This window comes from Fusarium odoratissimum, assembly GCF_000260195.1.
Source record: "Fusarium odoratissimum NRRL 54006 unplaced genomic scaffold supercont1.23, whole genome shotgun sequence".
In the NCBI taxonomy this organism is placed as follows: domain Eukaryota; kingdom Fungi; phylum Ascomycota; class Sordariomycetes; order Hypocreales; family Nectriaceae; genus Fusarium; species Fusarium odoratissimum.
The window spans coordinates 281,329-295,879 of NW_022158708.1; the positions used below are offsets into that span (position 1 = coordinate 281,329).

The following is a 14,551-nucleotide window of genomic DNA, read 5'->3' on the forward strand; positions in this document are numbered from 1 at the left end:
CCTTCCTCGAGCTTGCGACCCCACTCGCGAGATAAATGTCCTATTCTGGAAAGTCCTGGATTTTCGAGACTTCGGGGTCCTTTCGATCTGACATTCATGGCGTATAACCACATAATACGACCTCGAATCTTGCGGTAAAATCATGCATAATCACGAATCGAGTTGAGCTACTTTTTTGCGGTGTAGGGTTGTTTTCCAAGCCGTCAATTGGTGAAAAATGACAGAACTTTATTCATGTTATAAAACCCAATAAAACATCACACTACACTGCTTATTCCATTCGCTCAATGACTCCTGTTTGGTCTCACTACTCTCATCTCAAACGCAGGTCTCTTATGATTTCCTGGGGCTACCAGTCTTCAAAAGGGCGAAACGTGTATCTGTTTGACAATTCCGGACCATGTCAGAATATGCTACTTAAGCCTGCTGGGTAGGGACACATTGTTGCCTGCCTGGGCCCCATGAGATACTTCAAACATCAGATCGATCTCCTCATGCTGCTAAACAGCCAAGACGCTTGAATTTATCCATCTCTAGAGCCATATCCAATTATATCGGCGCCACTTCCGACTCTTCCGGCCAGTGACCAGAAGAAAGGATCGAATACACGACTTGTCCAGCTTGGTCGAGCTCTAAAGCTCATGGATCGTCCTGCTGTGATATAAAAAGAGCCGGCGGATGCAATTACCAATGCTCCTTTAACCGTTATAGGTGCTTGTTAATATCCAGTGAGGGTGTGCAGCGTTTGCACTAGCTCGGGCTTCATTTCCTGGTCATTGTCATGGCCATGTATCAGATACTGGAGAATTTTTGCGTCTAGGCTGATGAGGCTTGCCTGTCCTAACCTCTTAGTTGGCCGAGACTAAGTCTCTTCAGGTCGAATACGCAGAATGGCACATTAGTGGACATTGATAGTCCCTGTAGGTTGTAAGACTGTTGAACCAAAGCTCGGGGACCATCTGTGTATGACAGAACACGGGTAGCTAAGCACTTAGAATCGAATGATCAATCAATCGATAGTGGTCTCGAAAATATACTTTTCATTCCCAGCTTCAGATGGCAGTCAAGAAGACATGATCCTACATGTTTGGAGTTGTTCGGTGTTAGTCGACTTTGGTATATGGTGTGTTAGTGGATACTTATGCCGCAGCCAGTCCCACTCTATGTCAGAAGTACTCATAATCTGCACCTTCCGCCACCCATCGATCAATCCTTTCAGCCTCATCCTCCAACCCACCTTCACTTACAACCTCATCTCTTGGTCGCCCTACAATGCGCCCTTCTCATATCTCACATCGTCTTCCATCTCTTTCCCGCCTAGCTTCGATGATGGCTCAACCGCAATTCTCTGCTGGCACTGATGCTGCGAGCGTTACGCCTGCGCTTAAAGCACTCACTTCCGAGGGTGGACGATGGACACTTACCAAGGATGGTGCTGCTTTGGAGAGACAGTTCAAGTTTAAGACATTCTCAAAGACATGGGTAAGCGATTGAGGGGGGGATACTGCGATTTATTCAAAATAGTTGAACCACCATGAAGTACGAATATCGAGGAGTACCATCAGAGTTAACTCATCTCAGGATTTCATGACAGGAGTATCTCTACAATGCAAAATCAAGAACCACCATCCCGAATGGTCCAATGTAAACCCTTCTTCAGCTTACACCTCAATTATCATGCAGCTAACCACATCAAAGGTTTATAACACAACCTTCGTCCGCTGGACAACGCATAACCCAGCGGGACTCTCGGACAAGGACATAAGCATGGCTGCCGAATGCGATGCTCTCGCTGCACAATTAGGTGAGCTGCCTCCGGAGCCGATCGCCCCAGTTGCGGCCGAAACGGAAGACCAGAGCTGTGCTATCCGTGGGTTGGCGGACCGCGCAGCTGGGGCGGCAGGAGACTGCTGTACCCCCAAGAGGAAATAGAGAGGGTACGGCTGATCTGAAACGATGTGAATTGAATTCCTGCGAGGCAGAATTCGGTCAGTTCTTCCAACTGCGCATCCAGCTTGTAAGAAACGTATCAGTAAGCCTTTGTGGCTGCGTGTATCATTATGATACACTCTAACAACTACGGCACTACGTCACTGCGATCATGACGAGATGTCATGATACACATACAGATGGTTACTGGTGATGGTATGGTTAAAGGTCAACGAACGATGCTGATGATTAAATATGTCTAAAGCCTCTCCAGGGCAAGTTTTTATATACAAGCGTAAAAAGTCGTTCTTAGTTAACATCCCCAACGCCATGCGAATGCTCGAGCCGCGAGTTTAGCGACGGAGACAATGTATGCCCGGTTTGCGAACAGTCTAAGTCTTCATGATCAACACCCTCTTCATTTTATTTCCGGTCGTGAAATCCCTGAGTCGAACTCGATTCACCGCAATCGATTAACTGTCGTCGTGCCAGGTTTTCTTTGCACCACTCTATTGCGCCTTCTTGGCCTTGATCTGGGCAAGCTTCTTCTCGCGACGGCGCTTGTGAGCCTCGGCGCCAGCCTCGGTGTCCAGGCAGTAGTCCCACCAGCGGAAGCTGGAGGCGTAGTTGCCGATGAACTTCTCGTGGTGAAGATCGTGGTGGGCAGCACCGGCCCAGACGGGAAGGAAGTGGCGCAGACTCCAGGGGAAGTCGTAGCCACTGTGAGAGTCGATGGCCTGGAAAAGACGGAGGACGATCCAGGTGTACATGGTGAAGAGGTGGAGCTCGCCAGTAATGGCAAGGAGGACAACGGGGCATCCGACGACGCCAATTCCGAGGAGAGCTGTTTCGATGGGCGAAGCGTACTCAGCGGCGAGACCGAAAGGAGCAGAGTAGGTGTGGTGCATCTTGTGGATGGCTTTGTAGAGAGGACCGTAGTGCAGAGCACGGTGGAACCAGTAGTGCCAAGCATCCTCCATGACGAAGCAGATAGCGATCTGGAGAGCCATCTTCCAGACGGGAGGGAAGGGCACACCGTAATCCATACCGAGGTAGGTAGCGACGGGGTGGAAGAACCAGATCTGAGGAAGTTCGGCGGTGAAATGGCTGATTAGAACGATGGCGGCGCAATCCCATTGCTCCTTGAGAGTAGGAACCTTCTGCTTCTGAATTCTAAATTGTTGGAAATAGGGGATGTAGTCCATCATCATATAGGGAATACAGCGGCCGAAGTAGACGAGCTCGTGAAGAACGAAACTCATGATGCCGGTCGCGAGGGTATCGTTCTGCATCCAGAGGTACCAAGCCTGAGTTGATTGTTAGTATTGTTGTATTTTCGCGACGTTGGATCGGGTTGGACATACGGCCCAGAGCTTTTCAACAATGTTGAGCTGGACATTGTACTTGGAGACCTCCTCGAGGACAACAAAGTAGTCCTTGGTCTGGTTAAAGGACGCGAAGGTGGTCGCGTTTCTGCAAAAATCGATGTTAGAAGGGGCTGTTCAAAACATTGGCGTGTTCGAATGGCAATATCAGGGAGGCTACTCACAGCGCATCCATGGTGAAGTTAGTAAACTTATGGCAAAGTAGACTGAATAGGGACCCTCTAGGTAAAGAAGACACCAGCAAACACCGGGTCCAGTCAAGAGTCGTCGGAGAGGCGGCTCTTGTTGTAAAAGAGGAGTCTTGACAATGGTGATGGCGGTGGTGAAAAGGGGAACAGACGGCGGCTGTTGGGGAGGTTTTATCATTTCCTCGATTGCCCGGCCCAGAGAATCTCTAAGGGGGGTCCCATCCAAAATGGTGGGCAGCGGGCCTTGGCCTGGCCACACGCCCACTACAGGCATTCAATTCACTAACTTTACGGATATTTACAGCCAGAGAAGCAAACGGACCACCTGCTCTTGCACCGTCTCGGTACGTACCGTTGCGAAAATTGCACCAGGAACGACGCCTCAACAGAGTATTCACACCTCTTGTAAGCCAAAGGTGGTAATGTGAATCTCCCAAGCCCTGTGACAGCCAGCCATTCACAACACAGGACCCCTGGGCTTTCGTTGGTCTGTGCGCGATACCAGATGGAAGAAAGAAATGGTTCCAGAATGAGACCACTATCAAATTGTCCTCCCGGCTTCCGGGCCCATCTACATGCCTCAGCACCAGTCAAAGCGAATACATATCGCTTTAGCATTGTCACCGCCTGAAAAGAATCGTATGTGTGTTTATCGACTTTACGGGGATCTCACGGGAATTTGAGGAATCTTCTCAGATCATTTCGAGGTCCCTGGTATTGTCCTTTTTCTTCCCTTGTCAAGGGTCCAGCACTTTGAGGGGGACAGCCCGTCTCTTTTACACACTGCCATTGAAAGCGGTGAAGATGGAAATCAGACCCAATTCGGCCATTGCCACGACTTGTGATTGGCCTACGAGCGACGTCTTTTACGCATATTGAATTGATCTAGATTTGGTACCTGTAACGCAAAATAACACAGCACAGAGTGTTCATGTTTCAGTCTCTGGAGCACCCTTGTTGCTGGCATGTCCCTATCCTAATCACAACAGGTGATTTTTACATTGAACGCGTCCTGTATGGATCAAGTGGCAACATTCAACACAGGGATTTTCAGTCTAGGATCTCATCAAACAAAGCATTGCCGTGAAAGCTCCATCGGATGGCGCTCTCCCGGACGCGAGAGATTTGGAGAAAGTGGTGTGTTCTAAGCAGCGGGTTCAGAAGCGGCCTTTGCGGCCAAATTTTTGAGGTTAGATGGTTACTCATCGATAGAGTGCAGATCGCGCCAGGGGCAAAGTATTAGATTATCAACCGATCTACTGGGTCAGAATCAGCCGCCCCTTGCACCAATCGCCCAGTTCCGATGATCTCATGAGGCGTGTCTCTTTTTCGTTTTCGGCTCTCGATTTCAGAAGTTCAACGCCTCTCCCGCTCGTTCTCGCTAATATTATGAAGTTGTTTCAATTCCAGCAATTCTTGATTGTCTCTTCACATGTATTCCGTTACATCCAATCGGGCACCTTGCAATTGAAATCTTTGTTTTCTTACAAAAGATGGTATGACTTGGTTTTCACTGTTCTGTTATGTTCATTTGCTTTTAGATGAAGTACACATGCATTCCAGCTTGGGTTTAGCGTCTCCGTACTCGGTATTTTGAGTACGACCCGAATACGACGAGAACCTAACAGCAGCGCCGTCTAAAACGGTCTACATTTTAGGGTCTAGGTTAGCCTGCGATTTTATTATCAGTTTGTATGCCCGTGAACGCTTAGTCTTGTATATATGGCTCTTTCTTGGAACTGTTGCAAGCTAGGTCTATCGGTTTGGATTCCAAGATATCGTTGAGATAAGTTGTCTGTTATAGTTGGCCTATCAGTGTTTCACTTCACTCTGTAGCTCAGAAAGATTTGCTATCAATATGCAAAGCAAAGCAATCACTAAAGCAGCATGGTGGGTTCCATTTTCTCCTATAGAGAATTATCTGAAACTCGAATATCGTAACATTGGAAACATATGCCCAAAGAACACATTCATAGCCACAGTTGAGCATGGCATTCTCTACCACGCATTTGGACAGCGGCAAAATCTAAGTGAACTGCTGCCGAATACGAATAAGTCTCTAATCAGCAACCACACCTTCTTTTCAAGCTTGTGAAACGTCATATTGTGGTTAGATCATTATGCAATGCATTGTGCAAGGAAAGCTGTGTAATTGATGATTACAACGGGTGTCAGCCTTGCAACCATTCAATCCCAGTTTAACTCTGCATCTCGCAACATTTTTTGGTTGTTTTCTCATGTACGGAGCCGGGCTGAGCTGATCCGTGTGGCATGATGCAATAAACGTTCCCCACATTTGCTCATCTCCCGCCCGCATTCGTGTTTCGTGTTTGGAGCTTGAGGTACAAGCTCAAGCATACACTCACACTTCTCACCCTCGTCTCGCTTCCATCCGCACGCGATTCGACGCCCGGCGCCAGTTGCGCAGCCCTGCCCCGAATTCTCCGCCGAGCCCCCGTGACTCGGCGCTCATCATCCGGCCGAGAAGCTGCTGGCACCGCCGTTGTCGTTGTTGTCGCCCCCGGGTCCTTCGCCGAGCTCTCCACCGATTTTTCGGAGCTACCGTCCCGTCTCATTCCGCGTTATCCCCGGTCTATAGTTGCTCCCTGCAACTTCAGCTGCTGCTGACAGATGCCGTGCTTCACACATCAGCCTTGTCGTTACCAGATCTAAGCAAGCTCATCCTTGGTCCTACCATGACGCTTGTCTCCGAGTTCGTCAACCTCAACACCTGGGCCCTGCTACTATTGCCCCTCACCTTACATAATCCGTCGAGTTACTGACCCTGCTCATAGCCAAGTACGGCGGCTTGATGCCTATCTTGACCGTCTTCCAGTTTTATCCGAAGTTGCTTCAGAGGATGATCAGTCAGAGACCGAAGAGCATGGGTTTGCTGTAGCTACTGCCTTCTCATCCCCGCGTCTTGATCACTTGCTCCGTACCATTCAGTCATTGAGTACTACATCATCCTCGCAACCTCTTCTGCCGGCATGGCGCATCAGGGATCTTCTCATATCATCTGATATCCCTACATCTGCCCACCTCTCAGTGAGAGAGGCACAACCAGGTGATGAGGCTAGAAGCCCTTATGAGAATGAGCTGGAGTGGCTGCTTGTGAGCAAGGCCACCATTCAACTCCATGGCGTTGTTCTCAACACACTCCTGGATCAAATTGTCCCTCTCAATGATGACATCTGGTACTGGGATGATGTTTTGGGCTCGTATTCCTACAGCAGCCTCTATGCTGTCCAGAGTTCGCCTTTGCGTGTCTGGGCATGGTCCCAAGAAGTCTACACTGCAACCAAGTTACGCGTTCAAGCTGGTTCTCTTCATCATGCCCCGGGTGAACTTGTGGATTCCACGACATCAAGTCTGTCGCAGCAGTGGACGCAGTTTTATGGTATCGTGCATGATAGTATCCGGGAACGATCAATTGCCAATATTCAACGGAGAGTTTTGTCGCCTGTTGCGTTATCTCGATCCGAAGCACGACGCAAACAGGCACAGCTCAAGAAACTTCGTGAGATAACGGCAAGCGGACTTGGTGTACTGATGGATGAAGGCCTGCAATTCGGCCTCGACGACGATAAGGCTGAGCTTCAGGACCACCACGATCTCAAGGGCGTCGTCGAACGTAGTGTTGCGCTTATCGATATGGTTCTCAAGGAAGTTTCTACCCTGGACGTCAATATTAGCGATTTTGAGGACAAGGTGTTTGCTGGTGTCGAGGAAGACCCTGAGCTTTCTGTTCACATCGAGGATAGCAACATCGCTGATCGTCCAGCCATTCTAGCCCGACGACTGCTCACCATTATCGACAAGTCCCTCCCTGAACATCTCACTGCAATGCACGCCCTGGCTAAGGAAAATGGTCGACCTTCGACTCTGATTCGATACTGGCTCCCTGCGATTGTTGGTCTTCTCTCTTCGACAACTGTCTTGCGTATTCTGGTCAACCGGAAGGCCGATATCATCGAGTGGTTCGTTGGATTTGGTGAAACTGTTCGTGATTTCTGGTTTAACTGGGTTATTGAACCGACGTCAAAGATTATCTCAACCATTCGGCACGACAAAACCAGCGAGATCGCAATCATGAGTAGGGATAGTCTTAAGGCGGACCGTGAGAGTCTCGAGCGTATGGTTGTTGACTTTGCCCTCGACAAGCCTCACTTTGCCAATGAAACTGGTAGCACCTTGACTGAGACTCAAGTTGCTGATATCCGACACAAGGTTGCCGAGGGTGATGTCACTCCAGTGCTCCGAGCGTTCGAGAAGGATTTGCGAAGCCCTTTCATGGGCACTATTCGTGGAGATCTTGTTCGATCACTCCTCATTCAGGTTCAGAAGACAAAGGTTGACCTTGAGGTCGCCATGACTGGCATCGACTCCCTTCTCAAGAGCCAGGAACTTGTCTTTGGTTTCGTTGGTCTTACTCCCGGTGTCCTCGTCTCTTATAGCATGTTCCAGTATCTGCGCGGTGTTTTTGGCGGCCGCTCTGGCCAACGTCAAACCCACAAAGCTGGCAAGGCCATCCGTGTCCTCCGCAACGTAGACCGCATTCTCTCCGAGGCCCGACCTACAGAGACCAATCTTCTCTCTTATAAGGACCACGGTCTCTTGCTTTCTGAAGTTCATATTCTGAGAGACCTCGTTGATAAGCTCATGCCCCGTGAAATCGCGAGGGAGTTCCTTGAGGATCTCGATGATTTGTCAAACATGAAGGGTATTCAGTTGCAGACCAGGGCACTGGAGCGTATTCGTTGGGCTTATGCGAGATGGCTTCACTAGGCCATCCATGAAAGGTGTTCGTCACAGGTCCAACGACAGCATGTATACTAGCCCTTGCTGGGCAGGTAAAATAGCACCAATGTACTTATACACATAGGTAGATTGCATAAACGAGTCATGATTAGATGGATAAACCCCTTTGATTGGCGCTGGACCTTCTGGAGCTGTAGTGGTATGCTTGCCAAATGTCCTAGTATCAGGGACGACTCTGTGTCGCCATCAGTACACAAAAGCTTGATGCCAACATGCTGGCATCGCTACAGGAGGCTCCACAGGTTGGTTATAACTTCTTATTATAAAGGCTACACTTATTGACACTCCATTTCTCGCATCTCCGATGCTGGGTATACGTGTCCCTTTCCGCACCCTATATATACTCTGTAAGTCTGGGTATTTCACAACCAGTAACTCCCTACCAAACCAACGCCTATGCTATTAGACACACCCCTAGCTAAGTAGCTTGGAAATGTCTGCTGCGCGTGAATTCTCACGCTTTTTGTTTCCCTTCTCTCTGAATGCTTTTGTCACGAGCTCTCGCTTCTCTCCCTGCACATCTAGCACGCGCTCCTCAACCGAACCTTCCATGACGAGTCGGAAGATAGTGGTCTCGCGGGTTTGTCCCAGACGATGGACACGGTCAATAGCCTGGTCCTCGATGGCGGGTGCCCACCCTAAATGTATTAGTATGCTCTAGAAATGTGGTAAATTGGACTTACAGCTGTCAGAGAGGATGACGGTGTCAGCTGCAACGAGGTTAAGACCGACGCTACAAACAGAAAGACTGGCGAGCATCACTCGTGTCTTGGGATCGCTGTCGAGAACCTCTATGGCCTTGTCGCGCTTATCAGCTTTCATGCTGCCGTCAATACGCGTGTAGCCTATGTTTTCTTTCTTGAGCTGCGCCTCAACAATATTGAGAAACGCAGTCCACTGAGAAAACACAACCACCTTTGATCCCTCCTTATTCATCGTCGCCTTCAAAATTTGCAGCATCGCTTCTGTTTTGGAACTCTGCGAGTCGGCGTCAAAATCACGTGTATCATCGCCTGCGCCTTCGGGCGCTGGTTCAAGAAGACTGTTCTCGTCCAGCTTGTTGCGACACATTGGGCATTTGTGCTGTATTTGGATAGCGCGCAGGATGCAGTTTTTGCAGAAGACGTGTTTGCAGGTCGTGATGACAGGGTCGTTCGGGTTGTCATAGCAGATGGCACATTCTTCCTGGCTTTCGATGTATAGGCGGAGAGCTTCTTGGAGAAGACCGCGGTTCTTGGCGTTAAGGGGAACAACCTCATGCTCGTCGAGGAGTTTGAGGATATCACTAACACGTTCTCTACAGAGAGTCCAGTGATTGCAGCTAGGCATCTTTAGTAGAGTCCTACGATGGTGGGATCTGAACTTACATTTGTCGAAGACGAAGAAGCCGTTCAAGGACGTTCTGGAACCGTCCCTTCTGTCCTGATTGTGAGCCTGCCTGCCACTGCTCGAGTTCACCTCTCGCCTCATCCCTATAATTGTCAGCGCCCATTTCAGAGACACAAGACTTCGTGAACCTACAGCAAAGCATCGTACTTGCGCTTCTCATCCTTGCGGAATGGAATTCTGTGAACATACTCCTTCTTGGCCGGCAATTTGAGATCTATAAACTTCATGTCCTTCCTACGGCGCAGACAAAGGTCATGCATGAGGGCTTGAAGAAGTACTTCGGCATGGCTTTCACCATTGGCCAGTTTACGAGTGATTTGGGCATTAAAGATTTCGGATTCCTCGATACCGCCAGTGATGTGGAGGAACTTGACCAGGGAGTGAAGGTCCCTGACTGAGTTTACGCTATATAGGATTAGCCGCTGTTTCATGTCATCAAAAAGGAGGACTTACATAGGTGTTCCTGTCAGAACCCAGCGAGACTCTGCGTTAATCTCACAAGCTGCTATGGCTACCTTTGTCCTAGAATTTCGGATGGTATGACCCTCATCAAGAACAACTCGCCGCCACTTAATTTTCGGAGAACTTATGGCTCTGGGAACGCTCGAGTCTCGCTCTCTGGCAAGTCTTCCATAGCTGGTGATCACAACATCATATTTCTGAAGTTGCAATGGATGTAACTTATCACCTCCGTGGTAGACGAAGATGCTAGGTTGCTGGTCTCCTTTGACATGGCGCCTGATCTGCTGACTCCAGTTGCTCATGACACTGACGGGCGCAACGATAAGAGTTGGACCCTTGCCACCAGTGAGGATTAAGCTGATGATCTGAAGGGTCTTTCCGAGGCCCATATCATCTGCAAGAATACCGCCTGAAAGGAGTTTTGGAGCTGTGCTTGTGACAAACCCGGATGCGATATTGTGGAAACGGTTATTGGATTCATGAAGCCAGAGCTGCACTGGCTCTTTGGAGCCTTTGGCAGGGAGCTGAGGGTTTTCTTTGGAGGTCATCCACGCAAGGCCCTGCGATAAGCCAGTCAGTAAAATGCGCTTCTCGCTGAGGAAGAGACAAACCTGTAATTGGTATGGCAGAAGCTGTGCCTTGAGCTGTTCAGGCTGCTCAGCCATTGGCATCTTCGCAAGCTCATCCTCGCCAATAGCAAGTGACTTGATCGCGTCTCCGCCTTTGCGCATCTCAACCGCCTCGCTCTTCTGGAGAACATTGTCCATCGTGATCTCAGGCTTCTGTGGAACAGTAAGGTCTTGGCCAAGACCATGAGTCGAGCTGCCATTCACAAGACCCATCGCTGCCTTCCTACGGGCTTCAGCTTCCTTTCTAGTGTTCTTGAGCTCCGTAGCCTTGACAAGCCTGTCCCTCTTGAGTGATTCTCCGATTCTGGAGCGCTCCTCCGGGTCGCTAGGTCCATAGAAGAAGAGCTTAACTGGACAGTCGTAGTAGCCTTTCTCTCCTGTGAGCTGGGCTTCGAGGACAACGTCGCCACGATCCTGATTTCGCGTTAGACATGGAAATGATGAACGGCGCAACGTTTCGTCTTACCACATATGGGGCGATCTTCTCAACAACCTTTCGAGGAAGATGGCCGATTTGATCACCGACAACGTTGTCAACCCGAATGGCATTGGAGTCGTACTGAGATGTCAGAAGTCAATTTCCAGGCCATGTCGCAGGAGAGACAGAGAATGAGACCACTTGGAGTAGCACGAACCTGGTTGTTAGGCTCTCGCCTGCAAAGAACGTTTTCTGTAAACTTGTGAGCCTTTGTCGTGTAACCTGAAGCACGAAAACGTACCACCCGCTGAAGCATATCCTCTGTAGTACCTCACACCAACAATCTTCCCATCTGTTCATGTTAGTGACATGAATGAAGCGTGATGAAAGTGTCATACCAAAGGTTCCGTAAAGTTCAAGAGGGGGCCCATCATCATCTTGCGTCAAGTCAAGGTAATCCGGTTCAGCGGTAGATGAGGGCGCAGCTTGCGATGAAGAACTCCCATAGACGCTTGTTCCACCTTGTCCAGGGGAATGTTGCTGTTGGTTGTGGTGACCGTTAGGGGCGGGCCGTTTCTGACGCGTCTCAGACTCATCGTCACCCGTAAGGTCGACGAGGTCGTGCGCGCGTTTGGCAGGTCTTCGTGGCATTTTGACGATGCAAAATTTGTGACACGATGAGAAGCGAAAGAAGTAAGAGAGGCTCTTCTCCTTTTTGACGAATTCTTAAAAGTGAAACGTTTCCCCTCACGATTGCGTTTCCTTCGCCTTGGATGTGATCTCGCATCACAGAATTAATTGCTTCTTGGAGATGGTGCGGTTCAATCGGATAACCCGGGATGTTAAACACTAAATAGAAGCGCATGGAAATGTCCATGTAACGAACAATGTAGCCAATATAAAATCGGAGGAAGGCTTCATCCGGGTTTATTTATTTATTTCCTTTTTTGGATTGCATTGTTCTACTGTGATGTGCATGACAAGTGAATGGCAGACACTTCGAGGTACGCGGGCGACTACCACGACAGACACCTTACGTCACTGCCTTGCGGTTGAGACCATTCCAACTCATTGGATCATTAATAACTGCACAATACGCCTCCTCGGTGAAATAGAAAACAAGCGCCACTGTTAACTGGAAGTATCTTTTCATCAGATATTGTAAATTCTTCATTGAGTGCCGATCTGCTTGTTATGAATAACAAGTTGTGATGTAATTGTTGGGATCTCTCTCTTACAGGAGTTGGACTCAAGACAACAAACAATCCAATTGTAGCCCAGACCGCAATTATCTCGAATTTTATTATGGGAAAAAGTAGGGACGTGGCACAGCCAGTGGCAATACCACAATAGATCTGACTTTCGCGGAGAATTATTCACTGCAGTCCTGATTCCCACTCAATCAACGTTGGGAAAATTGGACGGGAGGGCCCGATGCAACCCTTTTCTGGTGGCCCGCTATCCTGGCCCTGGAAACGTGTCAGGTACGAGAGCCATTATGGGCAGACAAAGGCTTGGCTTTACATGGGCACGATGTTGAGAGTTTTTACTTACCTCTGTTAAAACAGTCCAATTAATACTACTTATCAAAGCGTCTAACTGATCTGAGTCGCCTTAGCATTCTTGGAGATATACAACCATGTAAGGCTGGTGCCAAGTTTGGGCCACCACTGTTAGTGCGCACGATAGAGAGAAATGCAGCAGCAAAGAGTTTTCATTATCCAAGCTACATAAGTTTTATATGCTAGTCCAGAAAAAAGGAAATCCCATCCGTTTTTGACAGCCCGTCAATTGTTGGGCATTGCTCGGGCGTTCACCATTCTCGTTATATCATCACATGGCCACCAGCCGTATCCTGCGACCAACCGCCAAGTACAGTCTCAGTGTTGGAACCCACACTTGTCTAGTAAAGACCGACGACGATGTCACCCTTGACGCGGGCAGTCAGGTGAACCTCGGCCTCAAGGTCGAGCTTGATACCCACGAGGAGGGCAGCGGACTTCTGAGCACCGTTCTCGTCTGTGGCACCCTTGAGGAGTTGACCTAAGACTGTGTGAGTAGGGGAAGGATGAAGGCAGGTGAGTAAGTTACATACCAGCAGGCTGGGAGAGACCAGTGGAGGTGGGCAGAGGAACAACGAATTGCTGCTTCTGGCTGCGGCGACCACCTCGAGCCTGACCATCGGAGTCAGAGTCGGAGGCGTAGGCGGGCTTGGACAGACTATTAATGACAAAGAATGTTAGCTATTGCTTGAGAACTGAACGATGAGTTGCTTACGCGGTAGAGTTGCGAACAGGAGCAGGAGAAGAGGGAAGATTGGCAAAGGGAAGCTCAGAAGTGGGAGGGGGAGAAGTGGTGCTAAGTTAGTCAGTGTGAGGACTCCATTGGTGTTGAGACTGAGCCATTGAGGGGAGTGAAGATGATATGAAGCAAAAGGGAATGCTTACGAAGTAGGGGCAGACATTGTGCTGGATTGTATTGGACAAACTTGTCAAAAGCTGTTGAGTGTTTGGAGTGGTGATCGGAGCTGGGGGCTCAAGTAGATGATTGTTGAATGGTTTGGATGGTGAGTGCTGATGAGAAAAGTTGAGTAGAAGGCGACGGAGAGGCCATCTTATATACACGATTTGGCCTCAGTCAAGGGTGACATTCTTCAATGTGCAAGTCGTGATAGCTGTGTCTTGTCTGTCGCAGGGTACCTCGCACGCGAAACATCCCGACGAACGACGAGAATGTCGACCGGGCCTGGCAAGCAGAACCCGGCAACTCAAAATGGCTGCTGATGAGCTGTCAACCCGTACATGCTGTCTCACACTGATGCACGCTTAGCTGCCTACCTAGGTTCTAGGTTGACGAGTATATCTGCGTTGCGGTGGATATTGACATCTTCTGGGGGTGTCGTGCCCCACGACGCATACAAGGTGGTTCCGGGGGGAAGCCTTCAGCCGCAGATCTTCAGATTCGAGAACGTCTGGGTTTCTAGGGGCCTTTCCAGCTGTTACGGGTATTGAGATCCGGTATGGAGAATGGGCTGAGATGGAAGCGTCACGGTTACAGACCGGGGTTACTTTTGTGCTGTAGAAACGAGAGAGGGGCTATGGAGTGACACGTATCGTATCCCGCGATATCGTCCGATGTTGGTAGGTGCTCTGGTGGCGCTAGTTACAGATGTTGTCCTGGGGAAACAAGGAGAGCGGGAGTTGTTGATTGTGCTCAGACTCTACTGAGATGACGAAGACACTGCTGGCAGTTGGCCAATTGACTCTGTCAAGACAACTTATTCGCTCCAGTAACCGTGCAGTATACTAAATTGACTGTTTTGTGAACAAA

At 49.3% G+C, this 14,551-nt stretch overlaps 5 protein-coding genes across 8 annotated transcripts; 2 read left to right on the forward strand and 3 right to left on the reverse strand.

The window, feature by feature from the left end:
• The first annotated feature begins 306 nt into the window (after positions 1-306).
• FOIG_11828 (uncharacterized protein) lies at positions 307-2,416 on the forward strand. Its single transcript, XM_031212442.1, has 3 exons — positions 307-1,482; positions 1,582-1,644; positions 1,699-2,416. The coding sequence occupies exons 1-3, from the start codon at positions 1,273-1,275 to the stop codon at positions 1,930-1,932; spliced, it is 507 nt and encodes a 168-aa protein (XP_031057836.1). The 5' UTR covers positions 307-1,272; the 3' UTR covers positions 1,933-2,416.
• On the reverse strand, positions 2,083-3,760 carry FOIG_11829 (methylsterol monooxygenase). 3 transcript variants are annotated; one of them, XM_031212443.1, is made up of 3 exons: positions 3,479-3,760; positions 3,294-3,402; positions 2,083-3,236 (listed from the first exon to the last, which is right to left on the reverse strand). In XM_031212443.1, the coding sequence occupies exons 1-3, from the start codon at positions 3,487-3,489 to the stop codon at positions 2,439-2,441; spliced, it is 918 nt and encodes a 305-aa protein (XP_031057837.1). In that variant the 5' UTR covers positions 3,490-3,760; the 3' UTR covers positions 2,083-2,438. The 3 variants fall into 3 exon arrangements, with proteins under 3 accessions (XP_031057837.1, XP_031057839.1, XP_031057838.1); XM_031212445.1 differs by having other exon boundaries at positions 2,083-3,402; XM_031212444.1 differs by having other exon boundaries at positions 3,294-3,760.
• A 1,947-nt stretch (positions 3,761-5,707) lies between these two features.
• Positions 5,708-8,621, forward strand: FOIG_11830 (uncharacterized protein). Its single transcript, XM_031212446.1, has 2 exons — positions 5,708-6,215; positions 6,298-8,621. The coding sequence occupies exons 1-2, from the start codon at positions 6,199-6,201 to the stop codon at positions 8,288-8,290; spliced, it is 2,010 nt and encodes a 669-aa protein (XP_031057840.1). The 5' UTR covers positions 5,708-6,198; the 3' UTR covers positions 8,291-8,621.
• On the reverse strand, positions 8,547-12,182 carry FOIG_11831 (uncharacterized protein). Its single transcript, XM_031212447.1, has 10 exons — positions 11,620-12,182; positions 11,523-11,573; positions 11,439-11,473; positions 11,270-11,362; positions 10,786-11,217; positions 10,166-10,734; positions 9,845-10,117; positions 9,691-9,795; positions 9,007-9,644; positions 8,547-8,961 (listed from the first exon to the last, which is right to left on the reverse strand). Exons 1-10 carry the CDS (start codon positions 11,870-11,872, stop codon positions 8,738-8,740), a joined length of 2,673 nt encoding a protein of 890 aa, XP_031057841.1. The 5' UTR covers positions 11,873-12,182; the 3' UTR covers positions 8,547-8,737.
• A 735-nt stretch (positions 12,183-12,917) lies between these two features.
• Positions 12,918-14,303, reverse strand: FOIG_11832 (uncharacterized protein). 2 transcript variants are annotated; one of them, XM_031212448.1, is made up of 4 exons: positions 13,669-14,303; positions 13,499-13,579; positions 13,317-13,441; positions 12,918-13,264 (listed from the first exon to the last, which is right to left on the reverse strand). In XM_031212448.1, exons 1-4 carry the CDS (start codon positions 13,683-13,685, stop codon positions 13,125-13,127), a joined length of 363 nt encoding a protein of 120 aa, XP_031057842.1. In that variant the 5' UTR covers positions 13,686-14,303; the 3' UTR covers positions 12,918-13,124. The 2 variants fall into 2 exon arrangements, with proteins under 2 accessions (XP_031057842.1, XP_031057843.1); XM_031212449.1 differs by lacking the exon at positions 13,499-13,579.
• Between the last annotated feature and the right edge of the window lie 248 nt (positions 14,304-14,551).